Here is a 19,130-nt window from a genome sequence, read left to right as displayed (position 1 = left end):
TTCTCATGCCTAGAAGTCTTTGTTCTAGAGAGTCAAGTGTCCTGTGACATTCTTGTGGTAATGGAAGGGATGTGGCCCATTATCTGCCCTTTATTGAGTGCCCCTCTGGAAGTAATCTGGAAGTAATTCCCAGGTTTCAGCTAGGCCTCAGCCACAGGAACCTGGCTTTAAAGTGCTCCTGAGAGGATTTTAAGTTGTTCCAGTGAAGTTCAGAAGGCTCTAGGTTGTTTCCTGGAGTTACAAAGGCCTAGGCAGACTTGGGCTGGTCATCAGGAGCTTTCTGTCTCTAGGGTCGTCCAGGATGGCACATTGAGTGCTCTGCCATGGCCAGCACGCTCCTGGGAGCCTCAATGGACATTCACGGTGGAGGGTTTGACCTCCGCTTTCCCCACCATGACAACGAGCTGGCGCAGTCAGAGGTAGGTGAAGGCAGCTAGAGGAAATCTGGCGCTCTTGCCCGCTGCACTGGAGAGAAGTCAGCAGCGCTGGAGATGAACTTGTCATCTCTGTGTGTGGAGGGGCGGGAGCTTGTGCAGTAGGGGAATCCTGATCATTTGGGCTGAATTCCCATGGTAACCACTTTGGCCTTTTATATTTTATTTATTTATTTGAGAGAGTTGGGGGGCCAGAGAGAGAGAGAGAATGGGCACACCAGGACCCCCAGTCACTACAAACAAACTCCAGATGCTTTTGCCTCCTTGTGCATCTGGTTTATGTGGATCCTGAAGAATTGAACTGGGATCCTTTGACTTTGCAGGCAAATGCCTTAACCACTAAGCTATCTCTCCAGACTAACTTTGGCCTTTTGTAACAGGCTTGGATTTGAACCAGTGTGTTACTTGCTGGCAGGTAACCAGGGTGGTCCCTCCAAGTCCCAGGTGCCTTGGGAGAGGTGGCACCTGCACCTACCGTGTGGGAGACACTAGGTACACAGGGGAGATCCTCCAAGCACGCGAGGCCCCAGGCTGCACTGGCCAAGCCGTCCTCCTGTCTCTTTGTACTCAGGCCTACTTTGAAAATGACTGCTGGGTCAGCTACTTCCTACACACGGGCCACCTGACGATAGCAGGCTGCAAGATGTCCAAGTCACTGAAAAACTTCATCACCATTAAGGACGCCTTGAAGAAGCACTCAGGTAAGCGCACTTGTCCCTGGACTCCTGTGCTGCGCAGTCCCGCGGCACTTGGAGTGAGGGTGGCTCTGTGGTGTTCTCCTCTCAGCGCGGCAGCTGCGGCTGGCATTCCTCATGCACTCTTGGAAGGACACTCTGGATTATTCCAGCAATACCATGGAGTCTGCGCTCCAGTATGAGAAGTTCCTGAGTGTAAGTCCCTAGCTGTTGCAAAGGTTGGGGGGTACCATGGTCACTGGTGGGACATCACCCTCCCCTTTTTCTGACCCAGGCCTGGGCACAAGGAAGGCCACTTGGTGCCAGTGGGAAGTGTCTTGGTAGCACTTCCTTTCCCCCCAGCACCTTAGCTGGTTAGTTTAAGGAAGCCTTGTCCACGTGTGGGGCTCGTCACTCTGCCGTGGACTTCCTGCCAAGCAGATGTCTCACAGGCCCAAATAGGAACAAATCTCTGTCCCGGTGAGAAAGTTTCCACTGTCTTTTTGGACCATGTGTACAATATCCATGCATTATGGCCTTTTTTTAAAAAAAATATTTTTATTTATTTGAGAGAGAAAGAGGCACAGAGAGAGAATGGGCATACCAGGGCCGTTAGCCACTGCAAACAAACTCAAGACGTATACACCACCACACGCATTTGGCTTTACATAGGTTCTGGGGAACTGAACCTGGTTCCTTTAGCCTTTGGTCCAAACGCCTTAACCACTAAGTCATCCCTCCAGCCCCAATGATGGTCCTTTATAATCTGTCAGATGTAAAAATAACCACAACAGAATGTCAGGTGCTTTTAGATAGACAAGTTGCCTGTTATTTACCTGACTTTTTTGTACCCTCAGGAGTTTTTCTTAAATGTGAAAGACATCCTCCGAGCCCCTGTAGATATCACCAGCCAGTTTGAAAAGTGGGAAACTGAAGAAGCAGAGCTCAATAAGACGTAAGCTAGAGCCTTTTTTTTGGTTGGGGGTGGGGGGTCTGTGAGCACGTGCATGGCCCAGGCTGGCCAAGGGTCTTACCAGCCACAGCCAAGGAGATGAGCCCTGTCACATGACAGAATGTGCTTTCCCTACTGATGGTGGTGGTTGTGGTTAACAACCATGGAGAACTTCTGGAGTGTGGTATCAAGTCTGATCTTTGATGTCCTTTCCTCTTTCTTGCTCAGTTTCTATGATAAGAAGGCAGCAATTCATGAAGCCCTGTGTGATAATGTGGACACTCGCACTGTCATGGAAGAGATGCGGGCCTTGGTCAGTCAGTGCAACCTTTACATGGCAGCCCGGAAGGCTGCAAGGAGGAGGCCCAACCGGGCTCTGCTGGAGAGCATTGCTGTATACCTCACCCACATGCTGAAGGTGAGCCAGGTCCCCGTCCCCCAGAGCTGTGTTCTCCCAGGTAACAAGCTCATGACAGGCAATAGGCTTCTGGAAAGCACCATGCCCCGAGACGGCTCTCCCTCACAGACCCATGGACCTGAGGGTTACTGGCCTGCCGCCTCCTCTGTCCTTGTCAGCTTCCAGTGGCTTCTGATGTGCCCTCCCGGATGCATTAGGGTACTCCGGGATGTGTTTCTAGGGCTCTTTGTTTCTGAAGCAGAGTTTTAGTTAAGAGACTTTTTTTTTTTTGCATGTGTTCAGGTGTTCCTTTATGTGGGGGGGGGGAGTGTACACGCATAGGTGTTGTTGCAGTCTGGTTCACGTTGCTGGTAGAAATCACCCAACCAAGAGCATCTTCTGGGAAAAAGAGATTTATTTTGGCTTACAAGCTCGAGGGGAAGCTCCACTATGGCAGGGGGAAACGATGGCATGAACCGAGGGTAGATACAACCCTTGGCCAACAGAACGTGGACCACAGCAACAGGAGGGTGGCCAAACACTGGCATGGGGAAACTGACTATAAAGCCCATAAGCCCGCCCCCAACAATACACTCCCTCCAGGAGGCATTAATTCCCAAATATCCGTCAGCTGGGAACTTAGCATTCAGAACACCTAAGTTTATGGGGGACACCTGAATCATACCACCTCAGGTATGCACCTGTGTTTGGAGACCAGCAAATGAATGCATATGTTATTCTTCTGGTACACTGTCGACCTCTTTTTTTTTTTTTTTTTTTTTTTTTTTTTTGAGGTAGGGTCTTACTCTGTCCCAGGCAAACCTGAACTCAGTTCCAGGCTGGCCTTGAATTCAGCAGTACTCCTACCTCTGCCTCCTGAGTGCTGGGCCCCATCATCTCTTTTTCAACATGGTCTGTCTTTGGCCTGGAGCTAGACTTGCTGTCCAGAAAGCTCCAGGGATCTGTCTCTGCCTCCCCGGTGTTGAGATTACAGGTATATACCACCACTCCTGGCATTGGTGGGGGGGGATACTAGGGATCAAACTCAGGTATGCAAGACAAACACTGTACTGGCATAGCTATCTCCTGAGCCCTGAGCTAAAAGAGATGTTTTTTCATATTTATTTATTTGAGAGAGAGAAAGAGGCATGTGTGTGTGTGTGTGTGTGTGTGTAGAGAGAGAGAGAATGGGTGCACCAAGGCCTCTAGCCACTGTAAACAAACTCCAGATACATGTGCCGCCATGTACATCTGGCTTTACTTAAGTATTGGGAATCAAATTCAGGTCCTTAGGCTTTGCAGGGAAGTGCCTTAACCACTGAGCCATCTCTCCTGCCCTTAAGAGAGATTTTAAACATGAAGGTCAAAAAAGAAAGGAAGGGCTGGAGAGATGGCTCAGTGGTTAAGGTGTTTGCAAAGCCAAAGAATCCTGGTTTGATTCTCCAGGACCCATATAAACCAGATGCACAAGGAGGCACATGCATCTAGAGTTCATTTGCAGTGGCTGGAGGCCCCGGCATGCCCATTCTCTCTCTCTCTCAAATAAATGAATGAATGAATGAATGAATGAATGAATAAAATTTTAAGAAAGACAGGAAGGTAGGCAGGCACACACCTTTAATCCCAGCACTCAGGAAGCAGAGGTAGGAGGATCCCTGTGAGTTCAAGGCCACCCTGAGACTACTGAGTGAATTCCATGTCAGCCTGGGCTACAGCGAGACCTTACCTCGGGAAAAAAAAAAAAAGGAAGAGGTGTGGGAAGAAAGCAAGACACACCCAAAAATGTCTTCTCCAAGAAAAGTCGACATCTCCAGGTCTCTTAATGCTGTTCTTTCCTTCCCAGGTTAGTAATAGGGACCCATCAGGAAGTGCCGCCCTCCAGCTGACCCCCTTAAATGTGGGACATGTCTGACGACTGTGGGTAATGCCTCACCTCTTTGTCCAACACACTGTTTGAATCCTATTTCTGCCCTTAGATCTTTGGGGCCATAGAAGAGGAGAGCTCATTGGGTTTCCCTGTTGGAGGGCCCGGGAAGAACCTAAATGTGAGTAGAATGTTCCTGGGGCCAAAGCTCCCCATGTGTGGCCTTGGGTCATCTGCTGCCACCCAGTGACCCTGCTTGGTCTGCATGTCTTGGGGACCCAACTCTCCCTGGTATTGTTCCCCTGGGACCCATAGGACTCTTACCTCTATCTACCAACCCACATCCCTTCTCCACCTCACTCTTCCAGGCTCAAACTCAATGGTCTTAGATGTGACTCTGAGAGAACAGAGTGGTCCAGGTGCCCCTCAGCATGAAAGGTCAGCTCATATAGGACAGCAGTGCTTCTGGTTGTCCGAAGGGGTGCTTTGACCTGACTTGAATCCCCAGTCAGGGATTGTTTTCCAGCCCTTGCTACCCCTCAGCCGTGTGTCATCACAAACTCTTCCCAATCTGTGGGGGCCGGTGCCAGGCCCCTCTCAAGTCTTAAGTTGTTAAGAACTTACACATATCCTCAATAGATTTTCAACCATAACTCTACAGTGCAAATGCTGTGCAAATGGTCACAGTGTGGAATAATGGTACATGCTTCATGCACATACAACTTGCTTTGTCCCCCAAGTATTTTCAAGCTGTGGTTAGTTGACTCAGACAGGAGGTCTGAAGATGTGGAGTGCAGACTGCACCCAGTGGACATTGCACTAAATGCTGTGTCTTGAGGGAGTTTCCACTGTCTACTTCCTCTCCATGGAGCTGAGCAGAAACCCATGTCAGGCCGCGTCCAGATCTGACACTGGCCCAGGGTCTGCCACACAGCCCAATCCCCTGCTCCACCAGCCACTGCCTGGATGGCAGAAGTCTCACACGTTTGGGGACCTGTCCAAGTATGCAAGAAAATCCGTCCATGCAGACCCACTATCTGCAGCTGCCAAGTGGGCTGAGACAACACACGTGTCACTTAAGTTCCTCTGTAACATATGGGTGGTTTATTTTAAGTCCTCCCTCCGCCCTGGGGCTCTTTAATTACTTGGCTAGAAAGCATCTATAAATGTTCAGAAGTAGCAGCTGCTATGTTCACAAAAGCATCTCCCACCCCCTGCTTCCTCCCTGTGAGAAGAGCAGCAAATGGGGCTGCAGATGCCCCAACCCAACCAAGGAGGAAGCCTCTAGTGCATGCAGCCCCACCCAGCTTCTCTGAGTTTCAGAGTGAGCTGTTGACTGAGGCTTTCTGCCTTTGCCAGATAACAGTGCGGATGGTGCGACTCAGGAAGAAAATGCACATGAGCTCTTCTGTTCTCATACACAAATGCTGCTAGCTGTTTATTTTCTTTGAAAACTAACACCAGGACACAACTCCTAGGCAAAAGTCAGTCTGCCTTTGAACTTAAAAATAGCTTTTAATCTTCAACAGCGCAGTGGCCTTGAGGAAGGGCCCTCAGGTCATGCTGTGTCATGCACCGCCAGGTAGCTCCATGAGCCTCCTGAAGTCAGCTCAGTGGAAACAGGCAGTATGAGTGAACTTGGTGAGACTGAGGCCAAGGGTTCTGAACCCCACAACTCAGTGTGAAGTTCCTGGGGCGCCTTCCAGTCCAAGTGCCATGGGAGCTAGAGGGAAGACCTGGACCTGGGCTTCCTCAGAGTGGTCTTAGGCTCCAGTGCAGTCAACTGGGTGCTGGACAGCAGGGTGCCTGCCCTAGACCTCCTGGAGACAGAGCCTACCCTACCAAGAGTCCTGGGTGCTGGGCGCAGAGGCTGGTGGGACGATGACCTCCTCATTCAGCCTCTGCAGGATTGTAGGTAACTGTCTAGAACCCCTGCAGTAGTTCAGAGCCTCCATCTTGAGGACACAGCTTTCCTATGGCCATCTAGTGGACGACTGGGCCCAGGATGATTAGCTCTCTTCCCTGCCACTGGTACATCTGACACTCTTAATTTGGTTCTATTTTTATGTATCACTAATTTATGACTATGATTATTATTATTTCCTGATCTGCTGCATAACAGAGACAGAGAGACCTTACTCAGAAGCCTAAAGCCTTTTTGGTCTTACTGGACAGATGGGAAAATATCATCGATATTTTATAAAATTTTATAAAATATATCATAGATATTCATAGATCAGACTCCACTGGTTTTGGTCAGTATGGCTCTACATGTTCCCTGACCGTATCTAATCCTAAACGAGCCTATGTGTGACCACACATGGCCAAGCGAGACTGAGACCCATGAGCCATTGGTAATGGAACAACAGATTATTAGAAACCATATGTCTACCCGAAGGGAAACACATGCTGTTAGCAATGGACAGTGTTTGCCACCCACCCATAGCAAAAAGGCAGCTTTGTGCTCACTCTCTGACCCATGTTGCCTGTGCTGGGCCCCAAAACATGGTACATGAAACCTGTCATGGACAAAAGGACATGTGGGGTCTGAAACATGCTCCCTGTGCCATATCCCAAATGGTTCAATGTTTAGTCATAAATCCAGTGGCAGCTCCAGCAAACCAAACCTGTTCTTCCCACAGCTTGAGTCAATGGTAATGCCCTACCTGAAGGTATTGTCGGAATTCAGAGAAGGCGTTCGGAAGATCGCCCGGGAGAACAAAGGTAAGATCCTGTCACTCTGCGTGGTAGTGGCTCTCCACGCCTGCTGCTCCCCTCAGCTGGATGACCGTGGGGCCATTGTGTACTGTGGGTACTTAGCATCAGTCCCAGCTAGACCCACAGGCAATCGCTTCTGGTCAGAGCTTTGTTTGACTTAAAACAGCTCAGGCCAGGCCAGGGTTTCTGCACAGCTCTTGTTCCAAGCAGAGGCAGGACGGAGGGTCCTGTGTGTGCCCAGCTGTGCCCTTGCTCTTTGGTTTACTCTGGGCTGTCTTCTGTTCCTGGTGACCCAGGCTGGGCACACTGGAGAGTGGCTGGTCCTGCTACCCAGTCTCATGGTTCTTAAGGATCTTCCAGTTGCTGCTAGAGCTGCTTTTCCTGGCTCATGGTGGTGGGGGCGCAGAACTCATGGTCCCAGCAGCGTTTTCCTGTGCACACAGCCACCTGACCTCTGGGTTCCGAGGGAAGTGGCTGAGAAGCACAAGGCCCTGGGCCGGTGCCTCATGGTCTTGGCCAGTGTTAAATGTTGTCAGGCACCGCACCGAGCTGGGTGTCTCTGGGCCAACTACTCTTCCCATATTCACAGGAGAGGAAATCTGGGCCCGGTGACCTTGAGTTCTTGCCCATGGGCACTCTGGGATCATGGGTCCTTGATGTGGTGTGCACCTGGGGTTTGGCCTAGCAGTACATACATAGTCTGTCACATACTGCAGTGGCATAGCACCCAAGTCAGGCATCCTGAGGGTGGCAAAGGCAGAGTGCCCAGAAGAGCCACAGGATACAGAGGTCGTGTCAGGTAGAGGGACTGAGGAAGGGGCAGGAGAAGACCCAAGGTCCGTGTATAGCAAGTCGAAGTGTCTGGCTGGGTTTTGGCTTAGCTGCCGCCCTCCCACCAAGTATGGCCAGAGTCTCCTTGAGGTTTGCAGAACTTGGCAGCCAATTTCAGAGACAGCAAGAGGAGAGGACTAAGGGAGCAGAGATGGATTAGGCTACCCAGATGGGGTGAGTGGACAGAGACCCTACAGGAGCAGAGCGGGGCAGAAACCTGCAGGAAACAGCATGTGTCCACTCAACACAAGCAGGACTGAGAGTCAGTCACAGCCAGGCCAAAGTCCAGTTTCAGAGTCAGAGCTTATAAATTGGAGAGTTGCAAGCAATCCATCTTATGGGTAGCCATTGTATATTTCACCTCTGGATGTCTTTTTGAGATGGCTGGGCAGCCCATTTGCCCTGTCATGTATGTCCGCAGTGTGGGCTGGGTAGCGATGAGGCAGTGGAGGTGGTATGCAGGCCAGCTAAGGCCAACTCTGAATGGAGGGACCGGCCTGCAGTTCTACATGTGGAAAGCCTATGGACTGCAGGTATTCACATTTCTTTCTCTTTGAATCATTATGATTTTTTTCTAGTTATTTATTTGAGAGAAAGAGGCAGATAGATTGGGCATTCCAGGGCTTCCAGTCACTGTAAACAAACTCCAGACACAGGTGCCACCTTGTGCATCTAGCTTACATGGGTCCTGGAGAACTGAACCTGGATCCTTTGGTTTTGTAGGCCAGTGCCCTAAATGCTAAGTCATCTCTCCAGCCCAGGTATTCACATTTCTAAGTAGGCAGGGCTGGTGCTTTCTGAGAAGGTGGCTCTGGGGCTGGCAGCGTGCCTGATCCATGGTGTCAGGCTTCAAGTGTCTGGGAGTGCTGTGACATTCTGGCCACGGGTCCTCCCTAACAGCCAACTCGATGTTTTCTCGGGGAAAAGACTGAGCTGTGGTTGGAAGAATCATGTAGGATCACTTAAGTCCTTTAGGAATCTTGATTCCTAAATGCCTAAAAGATAGGGACCCAGCCTGAGTGGGTCTAGAAGAGTGTGTTATATGCCTGCTATGGACCATGGTGCTGGCCTTACAGAGCAGAAGCTCAGCCCTTGCCTTGAGCTCTTGGCCTTCCAGTACCCTTTGACCCATGGCAGGGAAGGGTGAGGCAGCTGGTCATGGATTGTGACTCTGGCACTGAAAAAGAAACTGACTCACAGGTTAGCAATGCCCAAACCTGCAGGGACCATGTATACCTGCAGTCCTTTGATCCCCATCTGTTCTGTCTGCTTAGCTTCTTTTTCTCACCCCTCCCTCCCTCCCCCTCCCTTTCTCTCTTTCTCCCTCTCCTTCTGCATATTCTGGCCCACTCTGGGGTGGCCACCTCTTGTGGGGGCTGGGCTGGCCCTGGCCAGACCCACTGAGCTCCATACTAAGCCAGGTCCCCTCCTCTTTCCCTGGCCTCCCCATGCCTACAGCCTGGCACTCCAACTAGGTGGTCTTTCCAGATGAGATGATAGGTGTCAGATCACCCTACCCTGCAATTCCTGCCTCCGTCCTGGTCCTTCTTCACTCCAGCTGTGTTCTGGCTTTCTCAGTGTCATTCAGAGTCATTGGGGGCCTGGGTCTTCCCTGATCCTGAATACCCTAGGAATTCTTAGCCCCTCGGATACATGCAGGAGGCTGCTGTCAGGAGCCTTTGTTGGGTGTACCTGGCAACGCTGAAGGGGATGAGGGGCCCTTGCAGGACTTCAGGTGTCCTGGGGCAAAGACCCCGAGCAGGCATGACATTGTCCCAGAGACCTGGATAGTAGGACTTGGTCACTCTCCAGAATGGTGCTGCATGCGGGAGCAGGGCTCTGTTGGGCGGGGGGGTCATCAGAAACGTGTCCCAGGAAACAAGTTCAGCCACACCTTGCTCTGGGTAGCCCTGACTTCTCAGCATCCCCACAACAATCCACTGAGCCTGGTCAGACAGGTCCCAGCTCCCAGCACTGGCTGGCAGAGTGCACCTCTGCTGTCCTTGCCAGGCCAGTGGGCTCACCATGCAGGTGGCTCCCGGGCCTGTGCTCTGTGCAGGGCTCCTGGCGGTGGTGGTGTAGGTAGCCTCCTGGCTTCCACATCGTCTTGCAGAATCAAGCAGTCAGTACCTGACCTCCAGCACGAGCGAAGGAATGTGTGTTTTCAGAGGACCTAGGCCTCCCCATGGTTTCACAGGACTACTTTTCCTTGCTGACAGTCCCCGAGGTTCTGCAGCTCAGTGATACCCTCCGGGACGACATCCTGCCTGAGCTCGGGGTGCGGTTTGAAGACCATGAAGGTGGGTGAGCCTTGAGCTATCTGTTGCAAGCAGGGCAAGGTGTTGATAGACATGAGTGAGTGGTGGGAAGGATGCTGGAAGTCATGTGACATAGCACAGATGTACCAATGTTTTAGTGTGGCTGCAAAATCAAGAGCCATAGGCTATGTCCTCCTCAGATGCCCCAGGTGTCACTGAGGAAGTTCAGCTTATTGCATGTGATGTGTGTATCTCTTCTGTGACTTAGCCAGTTGTGGCCCATTCCACTGCTGTCCTCACGCTGTAGGTGAGGGAGTGGGCCTACGTTGTTCTCCCATGTGCTCACTGGCCTTGTGCAACGTTTACCACATAGAACAATGTGGGGTTTTTTTTCTTCTTAATTTTCAGTATTTTCATACATAACACATGATAGAATGCAGAAATACTAAGTCCACTGGGTGCTATTGGTACTTGTCTGAAGGTGACTGGCAGCAGTAATTGCATTAGTTGTGCAGAGCACGTCAGAAATGCTTTTTCTCTTGACCAGAAGGAAAAAAAGACAGTGAAACGCACTGTAGCCCAGGTTGGCCTTCAATTCAAGGAAATCCTCCTGCTTTAGCTTACCACGTGCCGGGATTGCAGGCATATGCCACCACACATGGCTAACATAGTTCATTTTAAATTCTTGAATATGACGACTCCTGGCAGGCAAGGTCTTCCCACTTTACCATGGCTTTACTTTTGTATAGTGCTGGGAGTGGAGCGCAAGGGCCTAGAGCCATGCTAGGCAGGCACGCTACAGCTGATAACGTGGCTTCTGGTTTTGTTTATGTTTGTCCGGCTCCTCCACCTGGCATTGATTCTGACTGTGTGAGCCAAAAGGCAGGCCCCAGCTTCCCATAGGGGTGTGGCACGGGGGCCTCAGCCATGAGCTCAAGGCCTATGCTGAGTGGCCTGGCAGGGTGGGTATGTCCACAGGCTCTGTTTCTCACTCAATCTGTTTTCAGGACTACCAACAGTGGTGAAACTTGTGGACAGAGACACCTTGTTGAAAGAAAGGGAAGAAAAGAAAAGGGTTAGTAGAACCAGAGTAACTGAGCTTGATGTCTTGAAAATGAAAAAACCATTGGGTTGTTGCATGATTTGAAGAATTGATATTTACGCTTTGTGAAAAGTAATTTCCTCAGCTGAAGTGAAGCAGGTTACTTAGTGTGTATTGGTGACCAGGCATGGCCCCTTGTTCCATTCCTTCCAATCTGCCCCTCTCTATCTACCCCTCCCCTGCACATCCCTCACCTTGCCCCCCTTCATCATGGAAGAACCTTTGCCTCGGCTTCAACCTCAGGGATTGAGGAGGGTCTCTGCATTCAGTGACTTGAGTGTCTAGTAGGAGAAAGAACAGAAAAAAATGTATGCATTGTCAGAGATGGGTGTGTCTGTGATTCTAGTACCTAGGAGGTTGAGGCAAGAGGATCATGGGAAGCCTGGGCTATATAACCAAACCCTGCATCAAAACCAACAAAAACACCAGGACTCATTATCATAACTGCTGGGTACAGTGCATTTGCACCTCGGGGTTACAGGTGGCAACAGTGAAGGCCCTGCAGTTCTTGGCCAGGCAGGAGGCATGGACAGGCACTGTGGTGGACACTGGCCTGGAGAGTAGGTTTGAGGCAGCTCTCCCAGAGGCCTCTGAGAGGGAACAAAGGGAGAGGTGGTGGTGTATGACTGAGAACTGACATTCAGGGTCAGGCACAGACACCCTGGGAGGGATCGTGGCAAGACAGCAAGGCGGTCCCGGGGATGCATCTCAGGCCTGTGCGTTTCTCGTAGGCTGAAGAAGAAAAGAGGAGGAAGAAGGAGGAGGCTGCCAGGAGAAAACAGGAGCAAGAAGTAAGACATTTGCTTCTTTGGGATGTGGGCTGCCCTGGGCAGAACAGCATGTTGATCCTTGGCCCATGGCTCTCTGCACTCTTTGGGCTGCACTAGTCATCTTGGGAATCCTCCCAAAAGGCACACTCAGTTTTGCCTTCACCCTGCTGAGGAGCAATGAAGGGGTCACCAGCCCCAGCAGTCCCTGCAATCTGGCCATGTTAGGATTTCTGGAACCTTCCAGGATGCCCTGGGGAACAGACACGAGTGGTCTTGCATTCCTTCCTTTTCAGTTCCCCACCTTTTTTTTCCCACTGAGCTTTGTTGAGTTTAGGGGCTTGAAAGCTTGAAGTAGGAGTGTGTGGTGTGGTAACAGTGGGAAGCTCTGTGTGCTCTGCGGCCATAACCATGTGTTGTGTGTTTCAGGCAGCAAAGCTGGCCAAGATGAAGATTCCACCCAGTGAGATGTTCCTGTCAGAAAGTGACAAGTATTCCAAGTTTGATGAAAATGTAAGTGTTCCCTCTGCTCTGTAGAACGTGTTGGTCCATGAATTTCAGGCTGGAGTAGCTGGGGGTGTTAGCCTTCAGTCAGTGGTTTCCTGTTTTGAGAAAATTATCAGGGCGCTAGGACTTGCTTATGTTAGGTCCAAGGCCTCCTAATAGAAAGTCTTTCTGAGCAAGGCTGAGCTGTCTCTGCCATTGATGTGGTGCCCTCTGGCCTTTTGCACTCGAAGTTGTGGCCTGGGCTCTGTTTGGAGTGATAGAAAATGGAGTCTGTAGGTACTGCAGGGACCCTCCCAAGCTGACCATATCCCTGCCTCCTGATCCCCAGGGCTCCAGATCCAAACTCTCAGGCCTCTCCCTGCTGGCTCTTGGACTTGTCAGTGCTTACCTTCTTCCTGGCTCAGATGAACCACTGTGGTCTCTAATGGCTCCTCTCACATCTCTTCATTCTCAGCTGCCAGAGACCCACTGTCAGATCAGCACACTGGACCCTGGGCAGAGCCGTGACCAAATGTCCACACACAGAGTGTAGTGGTACACCCTATAATCCCAGTACTTGGGAGACAGAGGCAGGAAAATTTTAAATTTGAAGCCAGCCTGGGCTATATTGTGAGACACTCAAAAATTCAAAATCACAATGTTTAGATGTGTGTTCCTCAGGCTAGATATGGCCATATAATGGCAGTAAGAGGTTGATGAGGCAGGGAGGCCCAGCCTTGGTATGGCACTGTGGCATATGTGCAAATGGGAGGAGGAGCTTGACAATACCTATGCTGTCATTGCAGGGTCTGCCCACCCATGATACCGAAGGCAAGGAACTGAGCAAGGGGCAAGTCAAGAAGCTAAGGAAGCTCTTTGAAGCTCAGGAGAAACTCCACAAGGAATACCTGCAGATGGTGCAGAATGGTAGCCTGCCATGAGCCTCCACAGCCCACTGTGAGCTGTACTGGGACAGAGGGCCTCCACAGCCCACTGTGAGCTGTACCGGGACAGAGGGCCTCCTTAGCCTGCCATGGGCCACACAAGGCCACCTCAGCAGTCTGGCCTCTGCAGCTTGCCACCGTGGACTGAAGGCCTTTGCCTGCACTAGTGATGGCTGCTGTGGACTAAGGGACTCTGCCTGCTGGGTGATGGCGCCCTGTGCTCTGGCCATGTTTACAGTTGTCCTCACACCCTAAAACAAGCAGGGTAGAGGAGGCTCTGAGACGCTGACAATAAATTCTTCCAACTGATGAGGCGTGTGCCGCCCTCCCTGCCATGGCCCTGCATTCTCAGCACTTGGCAAGCCGGCCCCCAGGGTGCTTGGACAATTGAGCCCCTCCAGCCAGGCGAGGAATTTCTCTGCAGCCAACAGGTTAGGCTAATCTCTGCTGTGTAGGCGCATTAGGAGGTATTCGGGTAGGAAAAAGGCAGGCTCAGCCTGGCGGATCCCACTGAGCCCTAGACAAAGGCCGCTTGGAGGGCCCTGGGGCTCCGATGAACATACACTGTGGGTTTCCCAGAGCAACTGAGGGGTGGCAGTGGGATTGTCACTCTACAGGGTGGGCCCTGGCCAGCTTCCCAGGACTGGTATGGGCAACAACCTAGATGAATAGCCCCAGCCTGGTGGGTGAGATAAGGAGTCTCAACATACTGCAGCATTGGCCATGGGACCAGCAGCTGGCGTGTGGCCTCGCCACCTGCTTTCTCCAGGTTGCTCACTCCTGCTGAAAAGCAGCGCTTGCACTAGACCACCGAGTCTGCCTTGATAGGTGAGGGTTGCAGCAGCCACCTTATGCCTCGTGCCTGCCGAGCCTGCCGCCAGGTTGGCTCAGAGCAGCCAAGGGCAGTGAGTGTCCTCTAAGTCACAGGTGTTCTCAGGTTCCTGGATACTATTCTCACATGAACACAGCAGCTCAAACGGGGAGAGTGCTGGTGTCTGCTGAGGACACACTGTACCTCTGTCCCCACAGTTGGACTTGTTGAGAACTGTCCTGGAAGCACCTGCACCAACCTAAGATGCCACATAGCCTGCCTGTCCTCCATCTCCCGAGGCCTTGGCCCCTGTGAGGGACACTGTAAACAGTGGCTGCACTGCTGCAGCCATTTCAGAATGTCATCTGCCACAAAGCCATAAACAAATAGACCTCTGAGAAGAGGTGGTGAGGTTGCTGTGCATCTCAGTGGGCGTCTTCCAAGGCCACAAGGGCATAGTATGGTTTTGCTGCTTGGAGTATTAGCAGGTTTTGTTTCTTTATGCTGAGAGTTAACCCCAAGGCCTCATGCATGTTGGGCTCTGTCACTGAGCCACACCCAGCCATATCCTAAGACAAGGCGACAACCCAGAATTTCATGAAACAGACAAGTGACAAGTCCAAGAGGATAGGGAACATCATTGCAGTTAAGTATGAGCTGGACAGAGCGCCATGGCTATGTAGATGTATGGAGGGCACAGCAAGGCAGCCTGAGATAGCAATGGAGTGGACAGGCCTTAACTACTACCCTTCTCCAGCAGTGGGGCTTCTGCCATGACAAGTGACACCCTTGGGCCTCCCCATGCCAGTAAGGGATGCTTCCAACAGGCATACAAGACCTCGGTACTGTGAGTGTGCTTTCCTGAGACTCGCTTATTTGGAAATAAAAGCCTGTGGGAGCATATGCTGGCCTGGTTTGGGACGGTTTGAGCACTGAAAAATGATTGAGACCAGCAGTCTCCGCTTACTCTCAAGATCAGAAAAAGCCAAAAGCCCACTGGAAATGGCTCTCACCTCACAGTCAGAGCTGGGCACTTCCTGAGCCTGGATGAAGGGCAGGGTGTTCTTTACCCAGCAGTGGCAGCTGGTGCAAGTGAGGGAAGCAGTGGGAGTAAAAATCCCCAACTGGCCAGGACAGGACTGCCTGCGGCCGGCTCTGGATCATCTCCCCATGGCAGTGGCTAAGGTGGAGGTCTGTGCTCCTCCAGTCTTGGGCACCACATTCTCTCTCTAGGTGATGCTGGGCACAGCATTGTCAAGTGACGCATACCTTCATTCTCCAAACTTGCAAGCCCCAAAGATGGTTTCTTTTCTTTATTTTTTTTATTACTTGAGAGAGAGAGAGTATGGATGTGCCAGGGCCTCCTGCTATAAATGAACTCCAGATGCATTCACACTTTCTGTGTCTCGCTTTACACGGGTACTGGGGAATTGCTTCTTGGACCTTTGCAAGCAAGTACCTTTAACTGCTGAGCCATCTCTCCAAAACCCCCCCACACACACACACATAGTTTCTGTCTCAAACTCAAACACATACAAGATGGCCTCTTCTCCCTCCTGAAGGGCTGCTTCTCCCAGAGCCCACTTACTTTTGTCCCTGTATCTTTGGGGCTGGACTGAGCCAGTGGGTACTTCCAAATTCTCAGTCCAGGGTGGGTGGCTGCAAGTTACTGGGGCACACTGTCCCCAGCTGGCTACCTCTCCCTGGGGATGTACATCTGGCCCTAGGCCTGTAAAGACTGTGCCAAGGAAAGGGCAGAGCAGAGACCTATGAGTAGGAGGCAAGCAGCAGGAAGGGCTCAGCTCCACCACTGAGCATTCTGTGGTAATGCCCAAGAGGTGGAGGCCCCACCAGGCTTGCAAGGGGCACCCTGCAGGGTATGTCCCCAGAGGATGGAGCTGGCATAAGGGAGGCACCAGTTTGTCCAGGACAGACATTGTAGTGAGTTAAATAGCATCTGCCCAAATACATGTCTACCCAGAACCCGTGATATAACCTTACTTAGAATGAGTGTCCTTGCAGTTGTAAGTAGATGAAGTCACCCTGTCATGGTAGAGTGACCCAATCAATACGACTGGGGTTGCTGTGAGAGGAGGAGCCACAGAAAATAGATGAAGTCACTCTGTCTTGGCAGAGAGTGACCAAGTCAATACGACTGGGGTTGCTGTGAGAGGAGGAGCCACAGAGACCTTCTTGTGCACTGGAGAGGGCAGAGGAGCTTGTCTAAAGCCCTCACAAGCTAAAGAGGCAGGAAAGAGCTTCCCCTGAGCTCTGTCCACACTTGGTTTCACACTGAGAATGTTTCTGTTGCAAGAAGCCCCTGCTTTGCGGAACTGTGCTACAGCAGGCACAGGAAGCAAAAGGGACACCTGTCCCTGCCACTGTGCTCTGTGGCAGGAAAACACAAATGATGGGATCACCACTAGTGGTTGATTTAAATGACAAGCAGGGCCTGGGGAGATGGCTCAGTGGCACAAATGTGAGATCCTGAGTTTGGATACCCAGCACCTGGTAAAATGCTGGTGTAGGGACACAAGCCTATAATCCTAGCACCGAGTAGGTGGAGGCTGCTGGATTCCTGGGACTCTGGATACCTAGTCTAGCTGAATCAGTAGGTTCAGTGAGAAAGTGGAGAACAATTTTGAAGAAGACACCTGACATTGATCTCTGGCCTTGACGTGAATGTGCGCACATGTACATGCACACCTGCACTCACATGCTCACACACAGGCATGCATGCATGCACACCGTATGCATATATACATGTATGTGCATATATATATATATATATACACACAGAAAAAGAACTAAATAAAAAATTAGCCGAGCATGGTAGCATACGCCTTTAATCCCAGCACTCGGGAGGCTGAGGGAGGAGGATCAGCATGAGTTCAAGGCCAGCCAGAGAATACATAGTGAATTCCAGGTCAGCCTGGGCTAAAGTGAGACCCTCAAAAAAAAAAAATTAAAAACTCTTAGGAGGCTGGGGAGATGCTCAGTGGGTGAAGGGCTGGCTGTGAAAGCATGAGGACCTGAAACTGGATCCTTAGCATTCATGAAGTGGTAGACGTGTGGTGCAAGCCTGTCTAATCCCAGCCCTGGAGAGGCAGAAACGGAATCCCAGGCCCAATGGCTGGCTAGTCTAGCTGAATTGGTTACCTCTAAGTAAGTGTGCTTCCTGCACAAGCATGAGGACCTGAGGGGGCTTTGAGACCACGGGTTCTAATCTCCAGCACCCCCATGAAACAGCTGGGCATGGCCACGCATGCCTGTAACCCCAGTCCTGCATGGGTGAGACCCCAGAATCAACAGAGCTCATGAAAAAATGGCAAGCTCTGTGATCAGTAAGACACTCAGGCTCAAATATGAATGGATACAAAAATTGATGGAGGGCTGGAGAGATGAGTTAGCAATTAAGGCATTTGCCTGTGAAGCTAAAGGACCCAGGTTCAGTTCCCCAGTACCCGCATAAGCCAGATGCACAAGGGGCACATGTGTCCGGAGTTAGTTTACAGTGGCTGGATGCCCTGACATGCCCATTCTCTGTGTCTCTCTTCTATCTCTCTCTCTGCTTGCAAATAAATTTTTAAAAAATTGTTAAGTGATGGATTGGGATACCCTACATTTGCTCAGGCTACTGCAGGTGCTCACCTCAGGCAGGCACACGGGGTGCCTCAAGGGTACGTGCACGAACATGTACCACATGTACAGGAAAGAACAAAAAACATTTAAGCCATTCAGGGCTATATTGGAGGACAAAAAACAGTCTCAGTACAGGCAAGCAAGAAATATTACCTACAATTTTTATTTTTTTAAAAATTTATGAGAGAGAGGCAGATAGAGAATGGACACTCCATGGCCTCCAGCCACTGCAAATGAACTCCAGATATATGTGCCACTTTGTGCATCTGGCTTACGTAGGTACTGGGGAATTGAACCTAGATCCTTTGGCTTTGCCAGCTAGTGCCTTAACCACTAAGCCATCTCTCCAGACATATATATATGTATATAAAGGTAAGAGTCTCACTGTAGCTGTACTGGAATTCACTATGTAGTCTTAGACTGGCCTCAAATTCACAGTGAACCACCTACCTCTGCCACCTAAGTGCTGGGATTAAAGGCATCTCTACTATGCTCAACTCCTAATTTTTTGATATAGTAGTTTAGTCATACTGGTCTTTTTTTATTTTTATTTTTTTGTTTTTTATTTACTTATTTGAGAGCGACAGAAAGAGAAAGAGGCAGATAGATAGAGAGTGGGCACGCCAGGGCCTCTAGCCACTGCAAAGGAACTCCAGATGCGTGCGCTCCTTGTGCATCTGGCTAACGTGGATCCTGGGAATCGAGCCTCAAACCGGGGTCCTTAGGCTTGGGAGGCAAGCACTTAACCACCAAGCCATCTCTCCAGCCCTATTCATACTGCTCTTAAACTTACTTTGTAGGCCATGCTGGCCTGAATGCTAGGATTGTAGGTGTGAACCATCACACAAAACCATGTGTGGCCTGTTACATAATTTCAAAACAAACACAAGACAGACATCATTCAGTTTGCAAAGAGCCACTCTACAGGAGTCCGACTTCCTGGGGTTCCTAGTCCCATTTCTCCTGGGCAGTCCCAGACCCGATATCCACACTCCTCAAAAAATGTCAGAATCTTTGAGACTACTGGGTGCCCGCACATCTCCCCACTCCCCACAGTCACAGCCTGAAGCTACCTACTCTCTACCCAGATCCCTGTCACATCAGTAGGCCAGTAGCACCTGCTTCTGGGGACACCTACTCTGTACGCTCCTCTGCACTCCAGGGACACGAGCTATTCCAAGGTTGTCAGAGGTTCTGGAGTGTGCCATGCTGCTGGCCACTCCTGTGTGTCCTTGGCTATCAGCTCCAGA

At 50.8% G+C, this 19,130-nt stretch overlaps 1 protein-coding gene across 4 annotated transcripts in view; it reads left to right on the top strand.

Annotated features, from left to right (window-relative positions):
* The window catches only part of Cars1 (cysteinyl-tRNA synthetase 1), a 53,970-nt gene extending 40,234 nt beyond the window's left edge, over nt 1-13,736 (top strand). For all 4 annotated transcript variants that reach the window (XM_045154736.1, XM_004654230.2, XM_045154730.1 and 1 more), the window contains 12 exons: nt 291-419; nt 1,006-1,135; nt 1,221-1,324; nt 1,966-2,063; nt 2,289-2,478; nt 4,434-4,502; nt 6,964-7,045; nt 10,090-10,170; nt 11,136-11,203; nt 11,962-12,021; nt 12,427-12,510; nt 13,290-13,736. In XM_045154736.1, the coding sequence (XP_045010671.1) occupies nt 291-419; nt 1,006-1,135; nt 1,221-1,324; nt 1,966-2,063; nt 2,289-2,478; nt 4,434-4,502; nt 6,964-7,045; nt 10,090-10,170; nt 11,136-11,203; nt 11,962-12,021; nt 12,427-12,510; nt 13,290-13,424 (1,230 nt within the window). In that variant the 3' untranslated portion in view covers nt 13,425-13,736. The remainder of the gene's footprint in view (nt 1-290; nt 420-1,005; nt 1,136-1,220; nt 1,325-1,965; nt 2,064-2,288; nt 2,479-4,433; nt 4,503-6,963; nt 7,046-10,089; nt 10,171-11,135; nt 11,204-11,961; nt 12,022-12,426; nt 12,511-13,289) is intronic.
* The last annotated feature ends 5,394 nt before the right edge of the window (nt 13,737-19,130 follow it).

Source organism: Jaculus jaculus, chromosome 1, assembly GCF_020740685.1.
Source record: "Jaculus jaculus isolate mJacJac1 chromosome 1, mJacJac1.mat.Y.cur, whole genome shotgun sequence".
In the NCBI taxonomy this organism is placed as follows: Eukaryota; Metazoa; Chordata; class Mammalia; order Rodentia; family Dipodidae; genus Jaculus; species Jaculus jaculus.
The sequence above is the reverse complement of the archived record's forward strand: the minus strand, read 5'-3'. Positions and strand labels throughout refer to the sequence as shown.